The sequence below is a fragment of the Neoarius graeffei genome, chromosome 21 (genome assembly GCF_027579695.1).
Source record: "Neoarius graeffei isolate fNeoGra1 chromosome 21, fNeoGra1.pri, whole genome shotgun sequence".
Classification (NCBI taxonomy): Eukaryota; Metazoa; Chordata; class Actinopteri; order Siluriformes; family Ariidae; genus Neoarius; species Neoarius graeffei.
In genome coordinates, this window is record NC_083589.1 from 25,060,106 (window position 1) to 25,087,843 (window position 27,738).

At 40.1% G+C, this 27,738-nt stretch overlaps 1 protein-coding gene across 2 annotated transcripts in view; it reads left to right on the forward strand.

Annotated features, from left to right (window-relative positions):
* Nucleotides 1–27,738, forward strand: part of rerg (RAS-like, estrogen-regulated, growth inhibitor) — a 136,539-nt gene that overhangs the window by 9,683 nt on the left and 99,118 nt on the right. For both annotated transcript variants that reach the window (XM_060902877.1, XM_060902879.1), the window contains exon 2: nucleotides 5,223–5,398. In XM_060902877.1, the coding sequence (XP_060758860.1) occupies nucleotides 5,338–5,398 (61 nt within the window). In that variant the 5' untranslated portion in view covers nucleotides 5,223–5,337. The remainder of the gene's footprint in view (nucleotides 1–5,222; nucleotides 5,399–27,738) is intronic.

Sequence of the window (27,738 nt, forward strand, 5' to 3'; positions counted from 1 at the left end):
AATTCTGACATATTCTTTTCTTGGATTTTAACTGAACACCATTTTAATGCATGCCTATTTTATCAGAAATAAATGAATAAAAGTAAATAAAGATGTATAGAAATGATTTCGAATAGAAAAAAATGTTAATCCCCAAGACCTGTATTAAAAGTTACAACCCTGATTCCAAAAAAGTTGGGACAAAGTACAAATTGTAAATAAAAACAGAATGCAATGATGTGGAAGTTTCAAAATTCCATATTTTATCCAGAATAGAACATAGATGACATATCAAATGTTTAAACTGAGCAAATGTATCATTTAAAGAGAAAAATTAGGTGATTTTAAGTTTCATGACAACAACATATCTCAAAAAAGTTGGGACAAGGCCATGTTTACCACTGTGAGACATCCCCTTTTCTCTTTTTTCTCTTGTAAACGTCTGGGGACTGAGGAGACAAGTTACTCAAGTTTAGGGACAGGAATGTTAACCCATTCTTGTCTAATTTAGGATTCTAGTTGCTCAACTGTCTTAGGTCTTTTTTGTAGTATCTTCCGTTTTATGATGCGCCAAATGTTTTCTATGGGTGAAAGATCTGGACTGCAGGCTGTCCAGTTCAGTACCCGGACCCTTCTTCTACGCAGCCATGATGCTGTAATTGATGCAGTATGTGGTTTGGCACTGTTATGTTGGAAAATGCAAGGTCTTCCCTGAAAGAGACGTCGTCTGGATGGGAGCATATGTTGCTCTAGAACCTGGATATACCTTTCAGCATTGATGGTGTCTTTCCAGATGTGTAAGCTGCCCATGCCACACGCACTAATGCAACCCCATACCATCAGAGATGCAGGCTTCTGAACTGAGCGCTGATAACAATTTGGGTCATCCTTCTCCACTTTAGTCCGAATGACACGACATCCCTGATTTCCATAAAGAACGTCAAATTTTGATTCGTCTGACCACAGAACAGTTTTCCACTTTGCCACAGTCCATTTTAAATGAACCTTGGCCCAGAGAAGATGTCTGCGCTTCTGGATCATGTTTAGATACGGCTTCTTCTTTGAACTATAGAGTTTTAGCTGGCAATGGCAGATGGCACGGTGAATTGTGTTCACAGATAATGTTCTCTGGAAATATTCCTGAGCTCATTTTGTGATTTCCAATACAGAAGCATGCCTATATGTGATGCAGTGGCGTCTAAGGGCCCGAAGATCACGGGCACCCAGTATGGTTTTCCGGCCTTGACCCTTACGCACAGAGATTCTTCCAGATTCTCTGAATCTTTTGATGATATTATGCACTGTAGATGATGATATGTTCAAACTCTTTGCAATTTTACACTGTCGAACTCCTTTCTGATATTGCTCCACTATTTGTGGAATTAGGGGGATTGGTGATCCTCTTCCCATCTTTACTTCTGAGAGCCGCTGCCACTCCAAGATGCTCTTTTTATACCCAGTCATGTTAATGACCTATTGCCAATTGACCTAATGAGTTGCAATTTGGTCCTCCAGCTGTTCCTTTTTTGTACCTTTAACTTTTCCAGCCTCTTATTGCCCCTGTCCCAACTTTTTTGAGATGTGTTGCTGTCATGAAATTTCAAAAGAGCCAATATTTGGCATGAAATTTCAAAAAGTCTCACTTTCGACATTTGATATGTTGTGTATGTTCTATTGTGAATACAATATCAGTTTTTGAGATTTGTAAATTATTGCATTCCATTTTTATTTACAATTTGTACTTTGTCCCAACTTTTTTGGAATCGGAGTTGTATTTCTGCAACATTTTTTCCATATTTTTCTCACCAGTTCGGTCACCTGCAAATTTCCACCCACTTTCCCCTATCACATGACAGCCACCGACCATCCTCAGGTGAAGGCTAACACATGGAAGGCTAATCACATCCTGCTCATGTTGTGTCATACACTGGAAGGAAAGCACTATCTGCCTTCTTCCTCATACAAGAGCTCACAGATACACAGGATTGGCTAATGTCACTGTGATTGCAGGAGAGCAAGAGTATGTTATGCCTCCTACCCAGAGAACAATTTTGTTCTCTTGGTTCCTGGCCCAGAAAGCTGTGATATCCTTGGGATTGGAACTTCTGATCTTCAAATGATAGGACAAGTACTTTTTTTGGTGGGACCCAATTATTACCTTTTTAATGTAATGTAGCTCAAACATCATTTTATAGTCCTTGATACTACCCTGCCTCATATTATCCCCTTTCTTGTAACTGGGAAAGTAGAAGTTTTTCTCAGGACCGAACAGTCAAGTACAGATTTCTTTCCTTTCCATCCTTCCTTCTTTCCTTCCAGAAATGGTATGCATTTGTCACTGGAATTTAATAATTTCAGATGATATGTATCAGAATGTGCTTTGAAGGCCACCTTTAGGACTCCAGCTTCAGGAGCTCCAGCTCTGAAAGCACTCCTATTCTATAAAGACCCTGTGAAGTACAGAAGACCACCATGAGGAAGAGAGAAAGGAGTCTTTGACGTTGCTAATTAAAGCAATTACACATCACCCTATATGTCAATATTAGGCTTAAATGAGAAAGAGTGATACAGCGCATAACTGAGTTTAGTTCATGTTTTATTCACACAGCAGTACAAGCTTCATTTCAATCGTTAGTACACTCTCAGAAATAAGTACTGAACTGTACCTCCTTGTCACTGGAGTGAAACACTGGACATCTTTTGTACCGTGAGTGTATATTTATTACATGGTAATGTGAATGTTGAATGTGACATTAAGGGCCACTGTAATACCTTTAATTATCCTTTAAAGGTATACTAGATGCACCTTTCCAGGTAAAAGATATGCAATAAAGTTACAAAATAAATACCCTTGAGTGTACCAAGGAAATGTATAGATTAGCATAAAGTTAGATTAACGTGGGGCGGCCTTGGGCTGACGTGCCCTTGAGCAAGGTACTTAACCCCTGACTGCTCCCCGGGTGCTGTAATGTGGCTGCCCACTGCTCTGGGTGTGTGTACATGTGTTCACTGCTTCAGATGGGTTAAATGCAGAGGATGAATTTCACTGTACTTGAAGTGTGCACGTGACAAGTAAAGGTTTCTTCTTCTTAAAGTGAAGTGTAGCATAAAGTACTGTATATTTACGAACACAGGCACCTAACCCCTTTTTGTTTTACCCTTTTTCATATTTAAAAGAATCAGTCATTTAAAACACCTTTGTTGAATACATTTTTTACTCAATGGTCAAAATGACCAAAAATGATCTGCCTGGAGCCTGGGGATGTGTTTTTAAGTGGTACAGATTGTTAGCTAGTAGGCTGGTTTTAGCTTTGAATAATTTTCACGAGAAAATCCTGTCAGAAATCCTGTTAGGTTACGTCATAGTAATTAGCAGGCTGGTGTTAGCAGTGAATAATTTTCTTCAATGAAAGCTCCAGCGAGGGCGGCACGGGGGTGTAGTGGTTAGCGCTGTCGCCTCACAGCAAGAAGGTCCGGGTTCGAGCCCCGTGGCCGGCGAGGGCCTTTCTGTGTGGAGTTTGCATGTTCTCCCCGTATCCGTGTGGGTTTCCTCCGGGTCCTCCGGTTTCCCCCACAGTCCAAAGACATGCAGGTTAGGTTAACTGGTGACTCTAAATTGACCGTAGGTGTGAATGTGAGTGTGAATGGTTGTCTGTGTCTATGTGTCAGCCCTGCGATGACCTGGCGACTTGTCCAGGGTGTACCCCGCCTTTCGCCTGTAGTCAGCTGGGATAGGCTCCAGCTTGCCTGCGACCCTGTAGAACAGGATAAAGCGGCTAGAGATAATGAGAATGAATGAGATGAGGTTGGGTCATGTTAGCTGCTAGGATAATTTTAATAAGGAGTATTTTTCATTGAAAAATACTGTCAGGTTATAGCCTGGTAATGAGCAGGCTAGTGTTAGTGGTGAATAATTTTCTTCACTGAAAGATGCAGTCAAAAAATCGTGTCAGGTCACATCATGTTATCTCATCGGCTAATTTTGGAAATGAGTATTTTTCACTGCAAACTCTGTCAGAAACATGTCAGGTTAAATCATGGTAACTAGCAGGCTAGTGTTAGTGGTGAATAATTTTCTTCACTGAAAGATCAATCCAGTCATAAAATCCCATCAGGTTAGGACATGTTACGGTAGCTAATGGGCTAATTTTAGTAAGGAAGATTTTTCACTGAAAAAACCTGTCAGAAATCCTGTTAGGTTACGTCATAGTAACTAGCAGGCTAGTGCTAGCGGTGAATAATTTTCTTCACTGAAAGATCCAGTCAAAAAATCATGGCATGTTTGCTTTTAAGCTAATGTTAGCAGTGAATACTGAAAACCCTGTGCGTCACCTCTGCAGTGGGATTTCAAACACTTGCTGGAGATATTTATGGAAAAACCCAAGGTTCAAAGAAATACAAAAGAAAAAACAAAACTGAAAGTATTTTTCTAATCTTATTTTTCCTTACACGTTCAACAACTGGAATCTTTGCATATTTGGTCATTTTTTTCAGAGGTTCATTTTGAATCAAACAGAACATAAAGATGAAATGCTGAGCTGAGTTGAATTCCAAGTCACTCTGAGCCTTTGGTCCGAAAACAAAGCAATTTTTATAAACGAAACTAGTCTCAGAAACAGTGTAGAACATAGAGTTCAGAGAATATTTCATACATCAGGTTTACTGACAAGTCAAATAATTAAAAAGTTGCCTCAGCCTGTCTTCTTTCAAACAGAAAAAGGCTTATTTTTGAAGGCAAATGTTTCATCAGTGACAACATGAATGAGTTTTGATTTGCAGTTTACGTCCAGTGAGAAATCGGTTGCTGACAACAAATTGAATTGAATTTGATTTGACAGCGTATTTAGTGTCAGGAACTGCTCATTTGCTTTGTGAATGAATAATTTATAGGCATGCCACACACACCTTCACATATGCACACACACACACACACACACACACACACACACACACACACACACACACACACACATATGTATGTTGCCCACACTATGACTGAGAATGACTCATGATGTTATCAGTGAGAGAAGCAGTGAACAATCTGTTTCCAAGACAAGAAGAATCATTAGCATCAGGCTTTTGAGAACTTTGGTGTCCACCGAACAAACTAGATTCCAGCTTGCCATGAATGTGACCTGAGCTTAACCTGAATTAATTTAAAACAACAACGGTTTGAGTCCTGTCATCAAAGGTATGGGTTATGTAACATAAATTATTCAGATGTTGCGTGTCTGTGTTTGCAGGAGATCCTGCCCTCATATGCAGAGGCGGAGATGAACCAATGAGGAGGCTGCAGCAACACAACAATAACTGTCCACTCCGTGACTAATCTGTTGTGCTGAAGTATCTTCTGTTATCATGGCGAAGAGCCCCGAGGTTAAAGTGGCTGTTTTTGGAAGAGCAGGAGTGGGGAAATCAGGTAAGAGTGAAACTGTATTTCTTGAGCTGTAATGGATCTCAATAAGAGCTTTTTTATTGCCACCCCTAACTGTGTTGGAGGAGGTTATGTTTGCATCTCTGTTTGTTTGTTTTCTTGTCTGTTCCCAACGTAACACAAAAAGTATTGAACGGATTTGGATGAAATTTGGTGGAAAGATGGGCCATGGGGGCGACACGTTGGTGTAGTGGTTAGCTCTGTCGCCTCACAGCAAGAAGGTCCGGGTTCGAGCCCCGTGGCCAGTGAGGGCCTTTCTGTGTGGAGTTTGCATGTTCTCCGCGTGGGTTTCCTCCACAGTCCAAAGACATGCAGGTTAGGTTAACTGGTGACTCTAAATTGACCGTAGGTGTGAATGGTTGTCTGTGTCTATGTGTCAGCCCTGTGATGACCTGGTGACTTGTCCAGGGTGTACCCCGCCTTTCGCCCGTAGTCAGCTGGGATGGGCTCCAGCTTGTCTGCGACCCTGTACAACAGGATAAAGCGGTGAGAGGAGATGAGGTGGGCCAAGGAACAAATGATTAGATTTTGGTGCAAATCTGAATATGTATGTAGATCCAGGATTTTTCTGTCTGTTCCCAACGTAACTCAAAAGGTAGTGAACAGATTTGGATGAAATTTGGTGGACAGCTTTAGTATTAACCTAGGTTCAAGTGATTTGATTTTGATGTTGATTTTGATGTGGCTTGGCAGAGGTATTTACTCTACCATGTGCCATTCTAGTTTGGCAATTTATTTGGTCTTATAAAAGACGCAATAAAAGAATAATTTTATATCAGAGATAAAGATAATGAACAGTTGTTACAAAGACAAATCTGACGTTTTGAGGAAGAGAAAATTATTTTATTCTTGAGATCCTGTTTTCATAGAAGATTTCTACTCTCATTTTCTCATATGAAGAGCACAGGACAAAAAGTAATATCAGATTTTACACAATCATTTTTTTTTTTTTTTTTTTTTTTAAAGATATTTTTTTGGGCTTTTTGCACCTTTATTGGATAGGACAGTGTAGAGACAGGAAATGAGCGGGAGAGAGAGAGACAGGAAGGGATCGGGAAATGACCTCGAGCCGGAATCGAACCCGGGTCGCCCGCATTCATGGTATGGCGCCTTAACCACCTGAGCCACGACGCCCCCTTACACAATCATTTTTGTAAAACTCAAATAAGTATTGACAAAACAACTCAATACTTGGCTACAGAGTTTGTCCTCTTTTGGTAAATATTTTAAAAAGCCCATCATAATGGTGTATTTTCATGATATCTTTCCCAGTTAACGTCAACACTGTCAGCATGAATCCCACAGGAGAAAAATGTATTTGATTTTTAGTAAACTGTACATGATAAATTTTTGCTTGTCTATTTAATTTAAATATGCTTTTGGTTTAACAAAGTAGAGATTAGAAGTGATTAGAATTAGAAGCAATTTTAAGATGCTTTAAAACAAATATAAAGTCAGCTGCGACTGCACATGCTCAGTGTCGTTTGCTGTGAGAGCGGCCATTTTCCCTACCATGCCATATTGCTCATGTGGTGGGGGTGTGGCTTATGAACTTGATTTGCGTAATGTTTCCAATATTTCTTGTTTTCTATTGGTTTTAAGGCCTAGGGTTATTATGTTATGAAATGTTTTTGCGGTATCAAGTATTTATGTAAAAGTTTATTAGTTCTCTTTCACAGTAGTAATAATCAATATCTTTGAAATCAGATGTTTCCAAGTGAGAACAGGAAATAATGTTTAAATAATGTATAGTTTTATATGGTTTAGATTTACACAATCTCATCTCATTATCTCTAGCCGCTTTATCCTTCTACAGGGTCGCAGGCAAGCTGGAGCCTATCCCAGCTGACTACGGGCGAAAGGCGGGGTACACCCTGGACAAGTCGCCAGGTCATCACAGGGCTGACACATAGACACAGACAACCATTCACACTCACACCTACGGTCAATTTTAGAGTCACCAGTTAACCTAACCTGCATGTCTTTGGACTGTGGGGGAAACCGGAGCACCCGGAGGAAACCCACGCGGACACTGGGAGAACATGCAAACTCCACACAGAAAGGCCCTCGCCGGCCCCGGGGCTCGAACCCAGGACCTTCTTGCTGTGAGGCGACAGCGCTAACCACTACACCACCGTGCCGCCCAGATTTACACAATTTTAATTTTAATTATTTAAGTGTTCTTGCATGAAATAAGTAAAACTGATGTAAAAGAAGGGAGCAAACATTTGATTTCCTTGTTTATTTGTGCAATATTTAACAATTTAAATGAAGTAACTTTTACTTGAAATGATATGAAGTGACATTTTTAAGTAAATTTTTCTAATTAATGAATCGAGATTAATCGAGGTAAATTCTACTTGATGCAATTAAAGCTAATGCAACTAAAAAAATGAGTAAATGTTACTACAAATATACATCTGCATGTAAGACAAATTAAATTTGTGCAACCGCTTGATATAAACAAATGAATTAAATTCAAATAACTTTTTTTTCTGTGCAGATATATAAAAAGCTACTGGTATGGGTCAGTATACCACAATAAAAAAAAAAAAAGATGGTTAAAATTATTTATTTGTTTCTGTTCGGCATCACAGAAAGGGTACAAACTGTGACTGGTTACAGATATATACAGTATCAATTCAGCGAGTAATAGCGTTCCTGGGAACGTTGGCATCCCACTTTAGGAAACAATGCATGGACTACATCGGAACTTTAAAACCCAGTTAGTGTGCAAGTACTTGAAAATTAGTTAGATGTTGAATGACGCTTCTTTATAATCATTTGTTTTTGAAAGCCATTACTTATTTAGATTTTTTTGGCTTTCTATTCATTATATGACTATTTTTAAAGACAATGTTCTTCTTGGTCTGTTTGTTTGTTAGGAACTTTTCCTTCCAGGACATCAAATGCGTAGGAATAGAATGAAAACAATGTACAGCAGTAATGAGAAGAGAGAGAGAGAGAGAGAGATCTGTTGGTATGTTGTGTGTTTTAATAGTAACACTAGAGAAAGAGTGAGAGTTGCTCCAAACTTGCCAGCAGTCACATTGCAAACAGCTCCGTGTGAAGTAGGAAGTTATTTAAATGCTAGCCTAGTGTAGATTTTCATATGGATCATAGAATTTATGCTATTTACATCTATATTTCTATTTGCATTTCTTTTATTTAGCAGAAATGTTTATGCACAGCAACTCAAAACAGATAGAGTTTTAGCAGTAGTGTTGGTCCGATATCATTCTTGGCATCTTGGTATCTATCATTGGTATCTTCGTTCTCCAGAATCCTGGGTTCCATCCTGAGTTCCAGATCCACATCAAGCATAAAATTACACAATGTGGCCAAATGTTTGTGGACACCTCATACTCATATGTGCTTGCTGAACATCCCAGTCCACATTTATTCCTTCTTTGCTGTTATAATAAGCTCCACTCTTCTGGGAAGGGTTTCCACTAGATTTTGGAGTGTAGCTGTGGGGATTTGTGATCATTCAGTTCCAAGAGCATTAGTGAGGTTGAGCACTGATGTTGGGTTAGGAGGTCTGGGGTGCAGTTGGTGTTCCAGTTCATCCCAAAGATGTTTAGTGAGGTTGAGGTCAGGGTTCTGTACAGGACACTTGAGTTCTTCCACTCCAACCTTGGTACACCATGTGTTCATGGAGCTTGCTTTGTTCACAGGGATATTGTGATGCTGGAACAGGTTTGGGTCTCTCAATTCCAGTGAAATTGTAACGTTGCAGCATACAAAGACATTCTGTGCAATTGTGAACTTCTAACTTTGTGACAACAGTTTGAGGAAGAAACACATTTGGGTGTGATGATTGGGTGTCCAGATACTTTTGGCCATGTAGTGTATATACTGTAGGTCTTGGAGGAGCTGATAGTAACACAAGTGGCTCAAGTTTCGACTGAATGATCAGAAGCAAAAGTAAGACATTGTTGGGAAGAACAGAGAGCACTGAGAGTTTCTAAGCTTACTTAAGAGTAAATAACAAATTGTAGGCCAGGTAATAGTCAGTCCTGTCTGATTTTTGTGGTGAATGTCATCAATCAGATGCTCAGTGCTCTGTAGTCGAATACAAATCACTGTTAAAATATCTATCTGCACTTTTCCTGCAACAGCTGGTAATTAAAAAAAAAGAAAAAAGAACCTATAATAGTTTTGATCAGTAATCATCCTAAGTGAGGACTGCAGTTCATTACATTACAAGCATTTAGCAGACATGCTTATCCAGAGCAGCATACCGTACAACATATCCAGGGCAACCTTGCTTAAAGTGCATATCCTGGACCAATTTCGTGTTTTTTTTATGAAAGTCTGTCCCTTTACACACTCATCCAGAAGGGTAATTTTGCACAAGGCCATCTGTCTACAGCAGAAAAAAACAAAAAACAAAACGCATCTGGAAAAATCCCAAGGGAGTCTGGAGCCAGATTCGTGACGTCATGTGCGGAAGCGCCAGCAGTTTCAGTGCACAGCCTGTGTAGACCAAGCGCTCCCATTTCTCGCTCATTGTCCGGTCTTTTGGGAAACGATGAGTATTAATCCCATCAAGATTGGTGTTGCTACACCCTCCTACGATACATCTGTTAACCATTTTAATAATTACGTGATAACGTTGAAGAAATTTGCAGAAAACCACCAGGTCGTTTTCTCATAAACAAACCAGCGCTGACGTAGGATTCAGAGGGAGGCGTCCCGCACGCGACGTCACGAAAATCAATGTTTGCCGGGAAATCCAAATGTCAAGTTTTTTCAGAGGCGGACCAATTCGCCTCAAATGGCTTGATTTCAACTGAATTTTTCTGGTATTGCGCAAGGTAAAAAAAATTGCACAAAATGCAACAGATATTTGACCAAAGTTTAATATAAAATAGGAGAATTACATTGATCTTGCTTCTGAATTTACCTGTGATATGCACTTTAAGGGCACTTCAGCTATGCCTGCTGGTCTAGGGAAGTGAACCAACAACCTTTTGGTCCTAAAGCTGCAGCTTTAACCATTAGGCCATGGCTTCCCTAAATCCAGCCAGTGTGACCCCCTTTAAAATGAAAAACATCATCCATTATTTAATTTAGCCAAGGCAGGTTCATTTATACAAAAAAAAATAATAATTAGAGGGACAAATAGGTAAAAGCTTTTGAACACCAGATGTGCCTGGATAAATTACATTGAGGAAAGTCTCAGGCTTGTTTGGACTGTTAAATACGGAGGAGATTGGAACCAAATGGTTAACCCTTTGATGCAAAACATGGGTCAAAAGTGACCCGGCTGAGATTTTATCTTCTATATCTTTGCAATAAATTAATTCCATCATTCAGTATTCACGGTATTCCTCAATTAACTTGTTTTTGATCATCATACATCCTTATTTTATTTTTTTCCTTTCTTACTTTTTGAATAAAAACCCTTTTTGTATCACTACCCTTCTAATGCACAACATGGGTCAAAAACGACCTGCATTCATTTTCCAGGTTATTTCATGTACGGCTGAGTGTTTCTATGATATACTTTTGAAATAAATTCATTTTGTCATTTACTTTTCCAAATATGCAGTAAATATCTTGTTTTTGTTCAGGACAAATCATGATTTTTATTTTTCCTTTCTTAAGTTATGAACAAGCACAGCTTTTGTAATTCTACATCAAGTTTACACACAGGCGGCACGGTGGTGTAGTGGTTAGCGCTGTCGCCTCACAGCAAGAAGGTCCGGGTTCAAGCCCCGTGGCCGGCGAGGGCCTTTCTGTGCGGAGTTTGCATGTTCTCCCCGTGTCCGCGTGGGTTTCCTCCAGGTGCTCCGGTTTCCCCCACAGTCCAAAGACATGCAGGTTAGGTTAACTGGTGACTCTAAATTGACCATAGGTGTGAATGTGAGTGTGAATGGTTGTCTGTGTCTATGTGTCAGCCCTGTGATGACCTGGTGACTTGTCCAGGGTGTACCCCGCCTTTCGCCCGTAGTCAGCTGGGATAGGCTCCAGCTTGCCTGTGACCCTGTAGAACAGGATAAAGCGGCTAGAGATGATGAGATGAAGTTTACACACATGGGTCAGAAACGACCCGCATGCATTTACTCCAGCGTTTGGTGGGAACTGTGAATTGTGTCAGACATTTCACAGCTCAGCACAGCACCCTTTGCCCATCTAATACATGTAAGTAATGTTTTTCAATTGTTCTAACATTACCTTCGAAAAAAATTGATTATGTTTAGGTTACCTTGAGAGTGAGTAGATTACTTGTCAGAAAGTTACAAGTAATTACTATTAGCTACCGAGCTGTTGACATATTCTACTTTAGTTAGCTAATTTTATTGTAGTTGGCTTAGCTAACTACATCGTTAATAAATAAATAACTGGCCCCATTCACTGCTAAAGTAATTACTTGAAACAAATTATTGTTATAGTATTAAGACATTTAATTTTAAATCACACTTGCGCTACGTTCACACTGCAAGGCTTAATGCTCAATTCCGATTTTTTTGTGAAATCTGATTTTTTTGTGAGGTCGTTCACATTAACAAATATATGCGACTTGTATGTGATCCTCAGTATGAACGAAAAGCGACCTAAAAGTGTTCCGCATGCGCATTGCAGGATACGACGACGTCACACGCAGTGAGCATGGCAGTCTGCGCAGCTCAACCAACCGAATATCAGTCTTTGTTTTGTTTTATGTGAGTTGTTGCAACTATGTATACACTGCTGTGCACCTCAATAAACCGAATGGTAATTAGTCTTTTGATTTTTCCGTGAGGTTTGCCTTATGCAAAGAAAGACAGCATAGACGTTTTTTCCTCCCTATAAGTGGGGGGGACCGAACGAGGTGAATTTAAATCTGGGTGGGACGAGTCCCACCCTCTATCTGCGCCTGTGATTATGCGCCATGTTGTTGTAACTTTTTTGAGAGACCCGCCGCCTACTTCAGCGCAGAATAGTGACGTTTGTGGCTTGTTGATGACGTGTAAGTCGGATGAATGCGACCTGGCGGTTCAGACTGAAGTCGCATATGAAAAGAGCGGATAGGAATCGGAATCAGGACCACATATCCAAACGGCCTGGGTCGGATTTGAAAAAATCGGATCTGTGTCGTTCATATTGTCAATAAAAGATCGGATACAGGTCACATATGGGCGAAAAGATCGGATTTGAGTCACTTCAGCCTGCAGTGTGAACGTAGCCTTGGATGACCCATGTGTAGTAATATAAAAAGTATTTTTGTTCATAAAGTAGGAAAGAAAAAATTAAATTAATGATTTGTGGTAATTAAAAACAAGATATTTAAAGAATACTTGGAATATTCAATCATAAAATAAATTGATTTCAAAAGATAGAGCAAAGAAAAACTCAGTCAGCATGAAATAACCTGGAAAATGAATGCGGGCCATTTTTGACCCATGTTGTGCATTAGAATAGCCTGCACTGTAAAATATAATAAGTTGACTTTACTTAAAAAAAATATGCAAAGTCGTTGCCTCAAAAAAAGTCATTTATGTTGATTTAGATAAATTAGATTGGGTTAACTTATTTTTTGTGAGTTTGCAGTACTCAAATTAACTTAGATTAGTTTGATTACATTAACTTATTTATTTTGAGTTTGCAGTACTCACATAAACTTATATTAATTTGATTACATTAACTTATTTATTGTGAGTTTGCAGTACTCATCTTATATAATTTTGATTACATTAACTTGTACTGTAAACTTAAAATAAATAAGTTAATGTAATCAAAATTATATAAGATGAGTACTGCAAACTCACAATAAATAAGTTAATGTAATCAAATTAATATAAGTTTATGTGAGTACTGCAAACTCAAAATAAATAAGTTAATGTAATCAAACTAATCTAAGTTAATTTGAGTACTGCAAACTCACAAAAAATAAGTTAACCCAATCTAATTTATCTAAATCAACATAAATGACTTTTTTTGAGGCAACGACTTTGCATATTTTTTTTAAGTAAAGTCAACTTATTATATTTTACAGTGTGGCAAGCCAGACTAAATGTGAATATTTAGTCTGGCCTCGATCCGTAGACATTTCCGAAGCGGGTAGGAGGAACAAACCGCTGTCTTTCAAACTGTCTCTGTGCGTATAGGCCAACGCTCTGACCAATCAGCGCAACAGTGACTGTGACGTAGTCAGAGCGACAGATAGCAGTGGGGGAGGCCTTGAAATAAATAATTTTTCAAAATGCGTATTAATTAATAAACAGGTTCTAGATATTAAGAAGTTTGGAGATAATGACCACAAGTTTGGAGTCTGTACCACATACACATTTTTTTCCAAGTGTTTTTCAAGGGTTTGCTTAAACTGTTTTTGAGAGTTTTTATTTAGTGGTGTTTGGTGAAATAATTTCCCTTAAATTTAAAATAACGGGAAAATAAGAAACAATCAAAAAGTAATGTTTCAAAGCTGTTTATTAATTCTTCGTACTGCACAAACTAGCCCCATCCTTTTGGCTACGAGCGGAGCCAGCTGGTAGATCAGACTTTTGCCATAGCCGGTCGGCAAAACAGCGAAAACGTCCTTCTTGAAAAGGAATGAGCGGAGAGCCTCTTCCTGCTCATGTTTCAACGAAAACGCCAAGTCTAATTCTTCTAAAACTGATTCCAAAGCGGAGTCAAACGCGCGCTGTTCACTAGCCGTAGCCATCTTTCCTGTTGCGCTTTCTCCAGCGTCGCGCAGCTTTGTCGTCACTCCTGCAAAAGCCCGCCCAAAGAATCCAAACAAAAACCTTGCGTTGTGATTGGCGGGCACGATTTGATGCCCGGGGTGTTTTTGTTTATATGGTGCGAGGCTAGACCCATTCGCTAGGCAAAAAATATTTTTAGCCGCTAGGCGGGTGGGTCTAGTTTACTAGGCTAGCATTAGAAGGGGTGTGCATATGTTTTCCATCAAAGGGTTAAAGTGGTTAAGCTAAACAATTACATTTACTTATCATTGAATAAGCTTGATCTGTCCAAGAATCAGATGTAGCTAGGGACAAAGAAGGTACTACAGGAACTCGTAACATCATTCATGTACACATTTCAGGTTCTGTTGCTGATCAGTGATTAGCGTTTGCTGTTTAATGATTCATAATAAGCTGGTATGCTTATGCCAAGTTTTTTTAGATTAATTCTGAGGAAAATTGACTTGTTTCCAATGAAACAGTTGAAGGATTAAAAGAAAAGAGCTTTGTTTCTGATCTCTGTAACTAGCTGACAGCATTTTGCTGTTGGATAATCTGAACAAGCCTGCAATCTTGCCTAGATGTTAGTCCAGTCATTAAGAGGGAATGGACTGCCTCTATTTAAATGCCAAATGTCGATGAATAAACGAACTTTACCCAATCCGTGTGTTCAGGATCATGCAACAGATTGATGATTTTTGCATCAGGGTCTATGTTTTTTAGTGCACTTATTCAGCACTTCAGTTATCAGCATGTAGTAAGAGTTCTCCTGCTGTTTATCTGATCAGCCTTCGTACACATTAGATTAGTCACTGCCCTGAAGTCTTTCATGTTAACTTCTCCCAGAGATCTCATAATTCCTAGCAGCGCAGAGGGAAGAAAGAATCGATCGCTGAGAATTGCCAAGGATCAGCCAAACAACACTTTGGTGCCGTCCCACTATCCATCCGTCCATCTATCCATTGATTTATTATATTTTAAACACTGTTGTTCTCCACACAGGTTGACTTTGTGTCTTTGTTTGCAAATGATCCTTCAGTAAGTTGTGTGCTTTAAAGTACATAATGGAAACAGTGTAATTTTAAAGGTAGACTGCCTTTAAGATTTTTCAAGTTGAGGTCATAAAAAGGATTTTCCCCAACACCCAATTATTTTTTTAGTGGACTGAAAGTTACTGAATTCGAATCACAGACTTCCAATTTTATTATTTTTTAAAAAAATAGAACAATTATTGAATTTAGGGCCACGTGGCCCCAAATTCACCGCTATTTTTTCCTGCTTCACCATGACTCAATTCAAGATACTATGTCATGCATCACGTGGTGGGCTTTCCCTGTTCGCACAAGGCATTGTGGGATACAAATTTGAAACGGGAGAAAAAAATGACGGACGCATGAAACGTGAAAGACCGACTACAGCAACAGAAAGCGAGAAGAAAAGACGTTATGTTATATACGAAGGAAAGGAAACGCAGGACCAAACTAATAAATATCGACGGTCAGCGAGCACCACGGTGTGATCAGCTGTTCGTTTAGCAACAGAATGATGTAACTATCAGTGCACAGTCAAAACCTGCGCATGCGCACACAGACTTCCTCTGTCTGCTTGACTGTGCAAAGCAAGCGATTTCATGCACATTATTTGCTTGGGAATCCGTTCAAATTAAATAACTTCCCAGCCACAGAATGGCCTGATATTTTGTGAGATATTACAGAAATAAACATATATCCCAATCACCAAATTTCAGAGGGAGCTAAATTGCACTGATTTTATGAAATTAAAAGGCCGTCTTGCTTTAAATGATTTTTCCTTACCTCCTTGTGAGGGAATAGAGCAGCTTACTAATATATTTTGATTGGGAAATCCTGCACGTAAGTGGATTATACCGTAAGAGACACATATTTTGTGCTGTTTGTGTAAGTGCAGTTGTTGCTCCAGATCTCTTGCCTGTCTTCAAGCATATTATAACTTCAAATCTAGTATTTTAAGCTTTTCTTATTGTAGCTGGAATGTTTCATTGTGCAGACGGAGGGGATACAGGGTTCCGTATGTATGTCTAGGCAAAGATACAGTAAACAATACAACATCTGTGTGAGCTTGGTGTGTGAATACTATCTGTACTGCACAGTCAGGCTCGGTAAGCACTCTGAGCATGGTGAAGACCAGGAGAGATCAGTGTAGGGTTTATTTTTTCTATCAGGTATGGATTTGCTTTCAGAGAGAGGTGCAGAAGCAATTTTTCTTCAAAGCAACCAGCCTCCCTCTCATCCCATCGCTACAAAGATGAAGATTTCAACTTAGGAAAATCTTTCCTGTTATCAGCTTTTCAAGTATGTAAAGTTGGCTAGAAAGTTGGCTTCCTTTAAATCCTGGAATTTGTTCATAAGACAACCAGGCATAACCCCCTCCCCAAAGAAGCCTCTTCTTTTTTTTAATGGTGACCCCCTAAAACCATCTTTCTGCTTCAGATGTACAGCAACAATCTTATCTTTCACCCCCCTCTCACCTCTAAAGCCTAGGTCACAACCGGACGTACAATTTTTTGGCCGTGCGATTTTTGGCGTTTCCCAAATCGCTGCGTTTTTTTTTTTTTTTGTTCATGGAGAAAGACGCACGTTGGCCGTAAGTTTGTCTTGCAACCTGAAAAAAACGTAAGCGCCCGTAGAGTTTGTTTGACATGACAAAGAACCTCTGCGGCCGGTCTGCGGCCGGTCTGCGGCCGGTCTACGGCTCGAAAATCAGCACGTCACACGCGCGCCCTCCGTGCGTTTCTTGCGTTTTTTGCACGTAGACCAGCTGTAGGAGCACGTACGGCCGGTTGTGACCGAGACATTAGCCAGGGAATAAAGATAATAAAGGCTTATGGCTGCTTGGAGGTGTAATTGCTGCTGGTAATAGATCTATCATCCACTTGCAAATCCAAGATATGCAAGGGTAGCAAATTAAAGGACAAACCAACATAAAGTGTCTTAATAAGGTGTTGGAACAGCTTTAATGCACCTTGGCACTGATTCTGTAACTATACTGGAATGATGAACACAACAAAGATCGTTGACTTTACTTAATTCAAATGCGTACATCGGTTCCATGTCATTGAATTGTGTTACATTAACACTTTGTGTTTTTGTACATCCAACATGATTTGATCATGTATATCCAAAACTCTGAATAAACTTGAATGCCACCTGAGCTGAGATTCAAACCCAGATCACTGGTATTCAGTAACAGCCCCATTCACTACTCCCATGCACAGGCTTAAACCACATTCATTTAATTTTAGAGTGATAGTCCCCCATCAGTATCAACGTCCTCATGAGATTTTAATAATGTAACTGGTTTACATTATTACTGCGTGAATTGATCATGCTCACGCTACATCATTCAACCCAGTAATTAGAAAGTTTCGTATCAGCAACGAAATCATGTTTTGATAAGAAATCTCATATTTTCATTTAAACTATACAGAATCCGACTAACCACATATTCCATTTTTTTTCCCTCGCGTTTGTTCAAAAGATATTCTCTCAGCGTGTGTTTTGATGATGATGGAAAGGGCTGTCTACCATGTTGCTACAAAACTGTATACAGGGAGTGCAGAATTATTAGGCAAGTTGTATTTTTGAGGATTAGTTTTATTATTGAAAAACAACTATGTTCTTGATGAACCCAAAAGACTCATAAATATCAAAGCTGAGTATTTTTGGAAGTTGGAGTAGGGCTTTCTTAGTTTTAGCTATCTTAGGAGGATATCTGTGTGTGCAGGTGACTATAACTGTGCATAATTATTAGGCAACTTAACAAAAAACAAACATATACCCATTTCACTCATTTATTTTCACCAGGGAAACCAATATAACAACTCAACATTCACTAATATACATTGCTGGCATTCAAAAACAAAAAAAAAAACAAATCAGTGACTAATATAGCCGCCTTTCTTTACAAGGACACTCAAAAGCCTGCCATCCATGGATTCAGTCAGTGTTTTGATCTGTTTGCGATCAACATTGCGTGCAGCAGCAACCACAGCCTCCCAGACACTGTTCAGAGATGTGTACTGTTTCCCCTCCTTGTAGATCTCACATTTGATGAGGGACCACAGGTTTTCTATGGGGTTCAGATCAGGTGAACAAGGAGGCCACGTCATTAATCTTTCTTCCTTTAGACCCTTTCTGGCCAGCCATGCTGTGGAGTACTTGGATGCGTGTGATGGAGCATTGTCCTGCATGAAAATCATGTTTTTCTTGAAGGATGCGGACTTCTTCCTGTACCACTGCTTGAAGAAGGTGTCTTCCAAAAACTGACAATAGGACTGGGAGTTGAGCTTGACGCCATCCTCAACCCGAAAAGGTCCCACAAGCTCATCTTTGATGATACCAGCCCATACCAGTACCCCACCTCCACCTTGCTGGCGTCTGAGTCGGACTGGAGCTCTCTGCCCTTTGCTGATCCAGCCACGAGCCCATCCATTTGGCCCATCAAGACTCACTCTCATTTCATCTGTCCATAAGACCTTAGAAAAATCAGTCTTGTGATACTTCTTGGCCCAGTCTTGACGTTTCATCTTGTGTGTCTTGTTCAGTGGTGGTCATTTTTCAGCCTTTGTTACCTTGGCCGTGTCCCTGAGTATTGCACACCTTATGCTTTTTGACACTCCAGTGATGTTGCAGCTCTGAAATATGGCAAAACTGGTGGCGAGTGGCATCTTGGCAGCTTCACGCTTGACTTTCCTCAGTTCACGGGCAGTTAGTTTGCGCCTTTTTTTTTCAACGCGCTTCTTGCGACCCTGTTGACTATTTTGAATGAAGCGCTTGATTGTTCGATGGTCACGCTTCAAAAGCTGGGCAATTTTAAGAGTGCTCCATCCCTTTGCAATATATGTCACTATTTTTGACTTTTCTGAGTCCGTCAAATCCCTCTTCTGACCCATTTTGCCAAAGGAAAGGAAGTTGCCTAATAATTTTGCACACCTGATATAGGGTGTTGATGTCATTAGACCACACCCCTTTTCATTACAGAGATGCACATCACCTGGTATGCTTAATTGGTAGGAGGCTTTCAAGCCTATGCAGCTTGGAGTAGGCCAACATGCATAGAGAGGGTAATGTGGTCAACATACTCATTTGCCTAATAATTCTGCACTCCCTGTATTAAGTCAAGTTTATTTGTATAGCGCTTTTAGCAAAAGAACATTGTCACAAAGCAGCTTTACAGAAAAATAAAGACTTTAAACACGAGCTAATTTTATCCCTAGTTTATCCCCTAATTTATCCCCAATGAGCAAGCCTGTGGCAATGGTGGCAAGGAAAAACTTCCTCAGACAACATGAGGAAGAGAGCTCAAAGGAACCAGACTCAAAAGGGAACCCATCTTCATTTGGGTGATAACAGACAACATGATTATAAATAACTTGCTTCTATAACAGTGTCCTATATAGTCACAAAGTATAACTGTGAAACCAGCAAATTCATTATAGTTTTAACAGGAAGTCTGTTTTGTTGAAGTTACAGTATAAACGGTTCATTGATGGAGACTTGAGTGCAAAACTGTTCATGACAACTGCAGTTCTAAAGTTAGTAAGTCAACTGTAGTCCTCAGACATAAATGTATTACTGTAAGTGTCCAGAGCTGTCTTCCAAGTGCGACTTTCAACTGTCCATATGGGGCCATCCTCCACAGGAGTGACGTGATTAGACTCCAGCCAGACGTAGGGCATCAGGATGGATCAGGCAGGTCTGAAGAGCAGAAAAGGTCAGCATCACTGGTGTCTCAGGATCGACATGTAACTCAGAGAGGGACAGACAGAGGGAAGAGACAGAGGAGAGAAAACACAGGTTGTTAGGTATGCCCAATGTCACCTAATGAGTAAGAACAGGATGCATTGTACACTGAGTGCAAGCAGGGATGCCAGCAAGACTATAACAGCATAACTAAAAAGGGAGAGCCAGAAGGTAACCCAGACATGAGGGAGCCCCGGGACATAAAGCAGCCAGCCACTACACTATCAACAAACCCGAGTGAACATGTGAGAGTGGGGGGGCTACAGCATCCATACATCCCAGTTTACCAAAACGCTCTATGCCTGAGGACCCTCCAGATCTACTCCTTTCAAGTCAGGTCAAAGTCCCTCTCACACCAGAATCTGGTCTTCCCAGGCAGTCTCCTGTCCCAGTACTAACCAACTCTTAAGGCGTATGGGTACAGCACCAATCTCCATTTCGATAGCCCTCAGCCTCTTGCCTATACAGCGGGAGGCTAGTCCTCTGGTAACCATGAGAGTTTAACTTTCCCACTTGCAGCGTGCCTTGCCAGATGGCAGTAGGTACCATTTTTATGATGGTCTTTGGTACGACCCAACCGTGAGTAGAACTCACAATCTCCCGGTCGAGAGGTGGACACGCTAGACACTAGGTCAACTCACGGTATCTACTCCTTTAACTAATAAAAACCTATTAACAAAGGACTTGACTAAAAATATATGCTTTCAGCCAAGACTTAAATGCTGAAACTGTGTCTGATTTCTGAACACTATTTGGAAGGCTGTTCCATAACTGTGGGGCTTTGTAAGAAAAGGCTCTGCCCTCTGATGTAGCCTTCACTATATGAGGTACCAAGAGATAGCCTGCAACTTTTGATCTAAGTAGGTGTGGTGGGTCATAAAGGACCATATATTTGTTCAACTGATTTGAGAGATTGTAAATGCTATAGGATATAATTTACAGTGTTGATCGAAAGTTTGTGAACCCTATAGACATGTCTATGGCCTAATGGTTGGAGGAGCAGCTTTGGGATCAAAAGATTGCTGGTTGGATTCCCTCAACCGGCAGGAACGGTTGAAGTGTGCTTGAGCTAGGTACCTAACCCCAAACTACTCTGGGTATGTTGTTCTGGAGAAGAGCATCTGCTTAATGCTGTTATGAAAGACAAAAATATTATACTCGGTCATTTATTTATTGAGGAAAATGATCCAATATTACATATTAGTGAGTGGCAAAAGTATGTGAACCCTTGCTTTCAGTATCTGGTGTGACCCCTTTTGTACAGCAATAACTGCAACTAAACTTTTTTGGCAACTGTTGATCAGTTCTGCACACCGGCTTGGAGGAATTTTAGTCTATTCCTCCGTACAGAACAGCTTCAGCTCTGGGGTGTTGATGTGTTTTCTCACATGAACTACTCACACAACATTTCTATTGGATTAAGGTCAGGAGTTTGACTTGGCCATTCCAGAACATTATTCTTCTTTAAACCATTCTTTGGTAGAATGACTTGTGTGCTTATGGTGATTATATTCCTGCCTGAATAAGTTTCTCTTGAGATTCAGTTTCTGGACAAACATCCTGACATTTTCCTTTAGAATTCGCTGGAATAATTCAGAATTCATTGATGGTAAGCTGTTCTGGCCAAAATGCAGCAAAACAGGCCCAAACCATGATACTACCACCACCATGTTTCACAGATGAGATAAGATTATCATACTGGAATGCAGTGTTTTCCTTTCTCCAAAGATAACGCTTCTCATTTAAACTCAAAAGTTCTATTTTAGTTTCATCTGTGCACAATTTTTTTTTCAGTAGTCTTCTGGCTTGTCCGTGTGACCTTTAACAAACTGTAGACAGGCAGCAATGTTCTTTTTGGAGAGCACTAGCTTTTGCCTTGTAACCCTGCTATGAACATCACTGTTGTTCAGTGTTCTCCTGATGGTGGACTCATAAACATTAACATTAGCCCAGCCTTTCTCAACCGGGGTGCCACGGCACCCTGGGGTGCTGTCTGGCTTTGTTGGGGTGCCGTCAAAAAATTATATATTCTCACATTGAAATAAATAAAATGAATTAAAATTCCAAAAAATGATAGTTACACTAATGCAGATCATCGCCGCCTCATGCATCATCAAAATTTGTCTCACGGCCCCCTTTCCCATGTCACAACGTCACTGCTGGGGTCAGCGTGACTGCGTATATTTTATATGGGGGTGCCTTGAGAATTTGCATACTTCTGAAGGGTGCCGTGACTGAAAAAAGGTTGAGAAACACTGCATTAGCCAATGTGAGAGAGGCCTTTAGTTGCAAATTACCCTGGGTTCTTTTGTGACACCGCAGAGTATTACGCGCCTTGCTTTTGGAGTGATCTTTGTTGGTCCAATCCTGGGAAGGGTAACAATGATCTTGAATTTCCTCCATTTGTCTAATGCCGCTTTTCCACTACAAACGCGGCTGAGTCGGGCTGAGCCGTGCCGTGCTGAGTCGGGCTGAGCGGGGCTGTTGGAGTTGCATTTCGACTACAACCGCGCTGAACCGTGCTGGCTGGAAGTGGGTGGACACATTGGGTGGAGTTAGCGAAAGTGGGTGGACGTCACGTGATGTCGTTAAGCAGCGCAAACAGTGACATCAGTGATCTTTTAAGCAGTAGTCTCACGACCCGAATAGTAAACAATAAACATGGAGGACATGGAGTCGTTAGTGTTGCTGGTCTTGGTGCTGTGGCTTGTTGTCACCGACAACACGGACAGATACTGGCAAGAGCGTATAGATGAGGCGAGGCGCATAAGGCTTCAGAAATTCTCGTAATTCGTAATTCTTCTCCTTCCGGGTTTGCGGTGTTTACAGATCCCAGCGCGCTCGTGGGGCGTGTGTGGGCATGTGAGGACACTCCTCCTCACCAATCAGTGCACAGGGGAGTGTCTGCTCACGCCCCCAGCCTCACTCGGCTCGGTTTGGCTCCAAAACCGTGCGAGTTTTAGGGGCTAAGCGGGGCTGAAGCGAGCCGAGTCGTGCTGTTTTTTGGTAGTTGAAACGCGAGCCGTGTCGGGCTGAAGTGAGCTGAAGCGAGCTGAAGTGAGCTGAAAAAGGGTAGTGGAAAAGGGCCATAACTGTAGTGTCCAAACACTTGAGACATGGTTTTTAACCTTTTCCAGCCTGTTGAGCATCAACAACTCTTTTTCTGACATCCTCAGAAATCTCCCTTGGGTTCACAAACTTTCAAGCACCACTGTACATCATTTTCATATTCATCAGGTCATTCAGTGAGCCCTTGTGCCATGTAGATAGGTAAATTGCTATTCTGGAACACACCACTCCCATCAGGATAGTAATGCTTCATTAAAGGTGAGAAAAACTTTCTGTTGATTTGCATAGACTCTTCACTCCAAGTGAAACAAAATCATGCTCACGATATGTTATGCATAGCAAAGCAGAATTCCAGGAACAGACTGCACGTAGACCTCTGACACACACATACACAGAAAGAGAGAGAGAGAGAGAGCGCTTAGAGTTGCTGCAGAGTGTAACCTCACCAAGCTTGATATTTCATTGATGAGGTTTAAGAGCCTTTTTGGAGAGAACAAAGAAAAAAGAGAACATTTAGATAGCTCAGTAATCAGCTTTCTACTCCTTCTTTCCTCCAAATTCCTTTAAAGTTTTATTATTAAAGCTTAATAACAGGTTTACATTAGAACCATGGTCGAGAGATTAGCAGAAGGATATCTTTTCATTAAGGGTTAGCAGAAAGAAATATTTTAGTTGGTTAATTTTGTGCAGGTTCGTCTGTCCATAAATTTGAATCAGATGGTATCTAAGATGGTCTGAACCCTTGTGTTTTGTCTGGGTCAAAATGAATTTACGAAAATACTGAACATGAAACTTACTGCATGGCTCAATTTTTCTAAGAAACAACAAACAAAAAAAAACATTATATTGATATCACAGTTTAGTCATTTTATAGAGGATATCACACGGTGTCGCGAAGATATGAAGTTTATCTTCGAGTGGTGAATAGATATATCACAAGTGAGCGAAGTGAATGAGTGAAATATTTTTCAACATGAGAAGATAAACTTCATATCTTCGCACCACCGTGTTAAGTTCTTCATATTATATGGACATAACCACAAAAAAAACCCCGCAGGTTAATCAAAATAATTTTAATCGAACTGGTTCGCCGTTTTGACAACGCACATCTAGTCAGCGGGAAAACACTGGGAGTGAGATCATCAGAGTGAAATATCGGGAATTATTATACATACAGGACAGTTTTTCGATGGAATAAAATCACGTGTTCTATTCCCTTCTAGCGGGTTTCATTCATTTGGTTCGATAGCATGCAATATTGTTAGCATATCGCTTATCCTACATGTATTATGTCACTCTACCCAATGTAGAATGAGCATTGAATATGGTTTACGATATTGCACGGTTGTCAAAACAACATGATATCACACATCGGAGGTGTAAAAGCAAGCAACTGTGACAGTTTGTAAACAAACATGGCCGCCAGGTTTGCTTCGTTAAATAGATAGTTTTCACATGACGTCACAGAGTCGGGGATTCCCTGGTGGCGGCCATCTTGTAGGGCAAGCTTACCGTACGGGTCACTGAGCACACATTGTAACGCGCAAGTTACATTTATTTATATATTATTTACATTTATAGTTACATTATTACTATTTAAAGCTAGCAATGGTGCACACCTGTTGTATTCACGGCTGTCGTAATAGGTCAGATGATGACGTCAAGCGGAGCTTTTATGGAATTCACACTGTACGGGAGCACGAAGGCGAGCAAACAAAGAAACTCAGCATACAAAGGAGAAATCTATGGCTTGCAAGAATCAACCGCAAGGATTTTCAGCCTTCCAAACACAGCAAAGTCTGCTCCGATCATTTTATAAGTGGTAAGTTGTTTAAATAAACAATCAATTGTGTAACAAGCCTACATACCAGTTAATTATATTACAAAGTTTATACTGACATGGTACTGTAATACCACTAGTGGATGTAAAATTTGTCTTAAATCAACTCAATATTATACACACATATTTATATGCAGTGTTGAGAGCTCTAAAACTCCAATGTGTACATACCTTGGCTGTAATTAGGACACGGCTCTCACTTGTTTTTGGTGGACTTCACGGACCCAGCCACAGACAAAATAATTGTATGACTCCAGTGACTTGTATGCTTTGAGGTCGTCAAGTGTGTAGGCGCTTTTAGTATTCACGAAATAGTTCACAATATCAGAGTACGATATGGATGGCAGCCCTGCATAGTCACTTGAAAATGCTTCTTTGTCCACTTCGTAGGGGTCAATTCCCCCAATCAAGGACAGTTTGGCTGCATACCGTTGTCATGAGATGTCGTCCAATGTATCCATATACTTCCGTTTGCTTGATTTTGCCGACATTGATCTTTATTTTAGAAAACTGACTATATAACTTAATAAATTCATCCGAGATAACGTAGCCAGTAGTGGTGATGGTCCGTTTTGTTTGCCCTGCAAGATGGTGGCTGGGGGGTGTTCCCCGGAATGCCGTGATGTCAGTGAAAACTATCTATACGGAAGCTTTTGAGAGAATTTTGGCTGCCAGGTCGCTCCATTGTGTGTAGCTGTCGATGTTGATTTTAAAAGTAACAAAGAGGGAAATAAATACTTAAGTCTGAGTGAAAAATACTATGGTGAGTGTGCATGGAAGAGCCTGGAGACAGAAATCTTAGTTTCTCGGTTGTTACCCTGTGCTACTTGCTCTTGATAGTGCTGCTTTATTAGCATATGCTAACACTACTGATGAATGCTACACCAGCTGGAAGGTGACTGCACTGCTGCGCTGACTGCACCGACTCACAGGTAAGCTAGCGTCTGCCTTCAAGAATGCTGATATGCTGATATGAAGAGAGTGTGGATGTATAATAATAATAATAATAATAATAATAATAATAATATTGGCTGGCTTTTTTTCATGGTATATCTGATATACTCGTCTTCGACTCGTTCAGTATCATGCTAGCTGAATGGAATATATCGGATATACCACTCAAGGCCAGCCAATATTATTGAAATATGTCATGGTTGTAGTTCTCAGTGTCCTGGATGTAGTGCGTATGAAAAATACGAGTGGCGTATTCCCAGTAAAACACTTGTGTACATATAATATACAGTAACCTGTTGTGACATGATCTCATTGTCATGAAAGTGTTAAACTGTTTGTAAAAATGAATCAAAAAAGTTTAGACTTCCTGTCACATATTCATATTGACACTCACACCCGTGTGTCTCGTTCAATAAATATTGTTCATATTTATAATTACTAAAACAAAGAGATATTGGTTGTTTTAATTACCTCTGCCAACTTTGTTGGAAGAAGTTATATTTTTGCCTCAGTTTGTTTGTAACTCAATGTAGTGAATGGATTTGGATGAAATTCGGAGGAAAGGTGGGCCACTGGCCAAGGAACAATCGATTCAATTTTGATGCAAATCTGGATATGTATGTGGATCCAGGATTTTTTTGTCTGTTCCCAATGTAACTCAAAAAGTAGTGAATGGATTTGGATGAAATTTGGTGGACAGCTTTAGTATTATCCTACGTTCAAGTGATTTGATTTTGATGTTGATATGTGCCTCGGTGGAGATATGTACTCTTCTGAGTACCCTTCTAGTTTATCCATTGTATTACTATAACATGAAAACATATTTGGCCACTTTTGCCAAGTACTGCACTGCACCCAAGGGTTAATGAGACTACATAGGGACTCAGATTTTCCCAAAAAATTTAAAATGACCTAAATTTAATTGCTTCCTCATGTTGGAGAGCCACAAGCAGAGTACAAGCTCGTGTAAAGTATTGCAAGCACTTTAAAAACATTAAAAACTTCAACACAACATGAATAACGGCATCATGGGGCATTTCTTGATTGTGAATGGACTCAGTGGGCCAGCGCCAGAATGGCTTACAGTCCAAACACAGTGTTCTGAGCCCACATTACTGGCCATGTGACAACCCAAGGAACTGGGCTGCAGTAATGATAGCGAAGACAAGCAAAAAGGCTCTTTGCGAGGCCGAAACATTAAAATCACTTGCAAATTAATCCATTATGTGTTCTACACAATGTACCTGGGTAATATCTTTTAGAGAAAATTGAACATTTCAAAGTAATGACATTGGGGATTAGATTGGACAATTTGCCTCAATGTTTCCTGACACCAGCACGCTGCTGTGTGGCAGATGGAGAGGAAAGAGAAGCAGACATGCTGATGCCTGGGAACAGAGAAAGAGGGCAATTCAGATGATTTCTGGGGAGCTTCAGTCTGCTCGTTCCTTACACTGCACTATAAAGCATCGCAGCATGAAATTTAACAAAGTATGATTAGATTTTTTGAGACAGCATCTGATGACAGCAAAGTAAAGAGAAACATGTTTTGTTATATGCACCACTGTAGGGATCGACCGATATGTTTTTTTCAGGGCCGATACCGATACCGATTATTATGGAATTGGGATGCCGATAACCGATATGTGCAACCGATAAATGTAAACATTATAATTCACATGAAATTAAACATAGCACACACTGACACAGACCTTCATATCCATGAAATGTATGTTTAATTGTAAAATTGAACATGAAATTTTGTGCAGGGAGATGCCAGCAGCATTTGTACAATAAAGTCAAACATTAGTTAGAATAAAATGAGAAATAAAATAATAATAAAATAAATATTCGCCAATAAAAAAATAAATCACTCCCTACTATATTACAGCTCACCATTTTCAGTGGAAAATAAATGAAAATACACTCTGGATTCTTTTACACTAAGAACTAAGTAAGACTTACCAACTTCAAGTAGTTTTTAAATAACAAATCAAGTGTAGGGAGCTG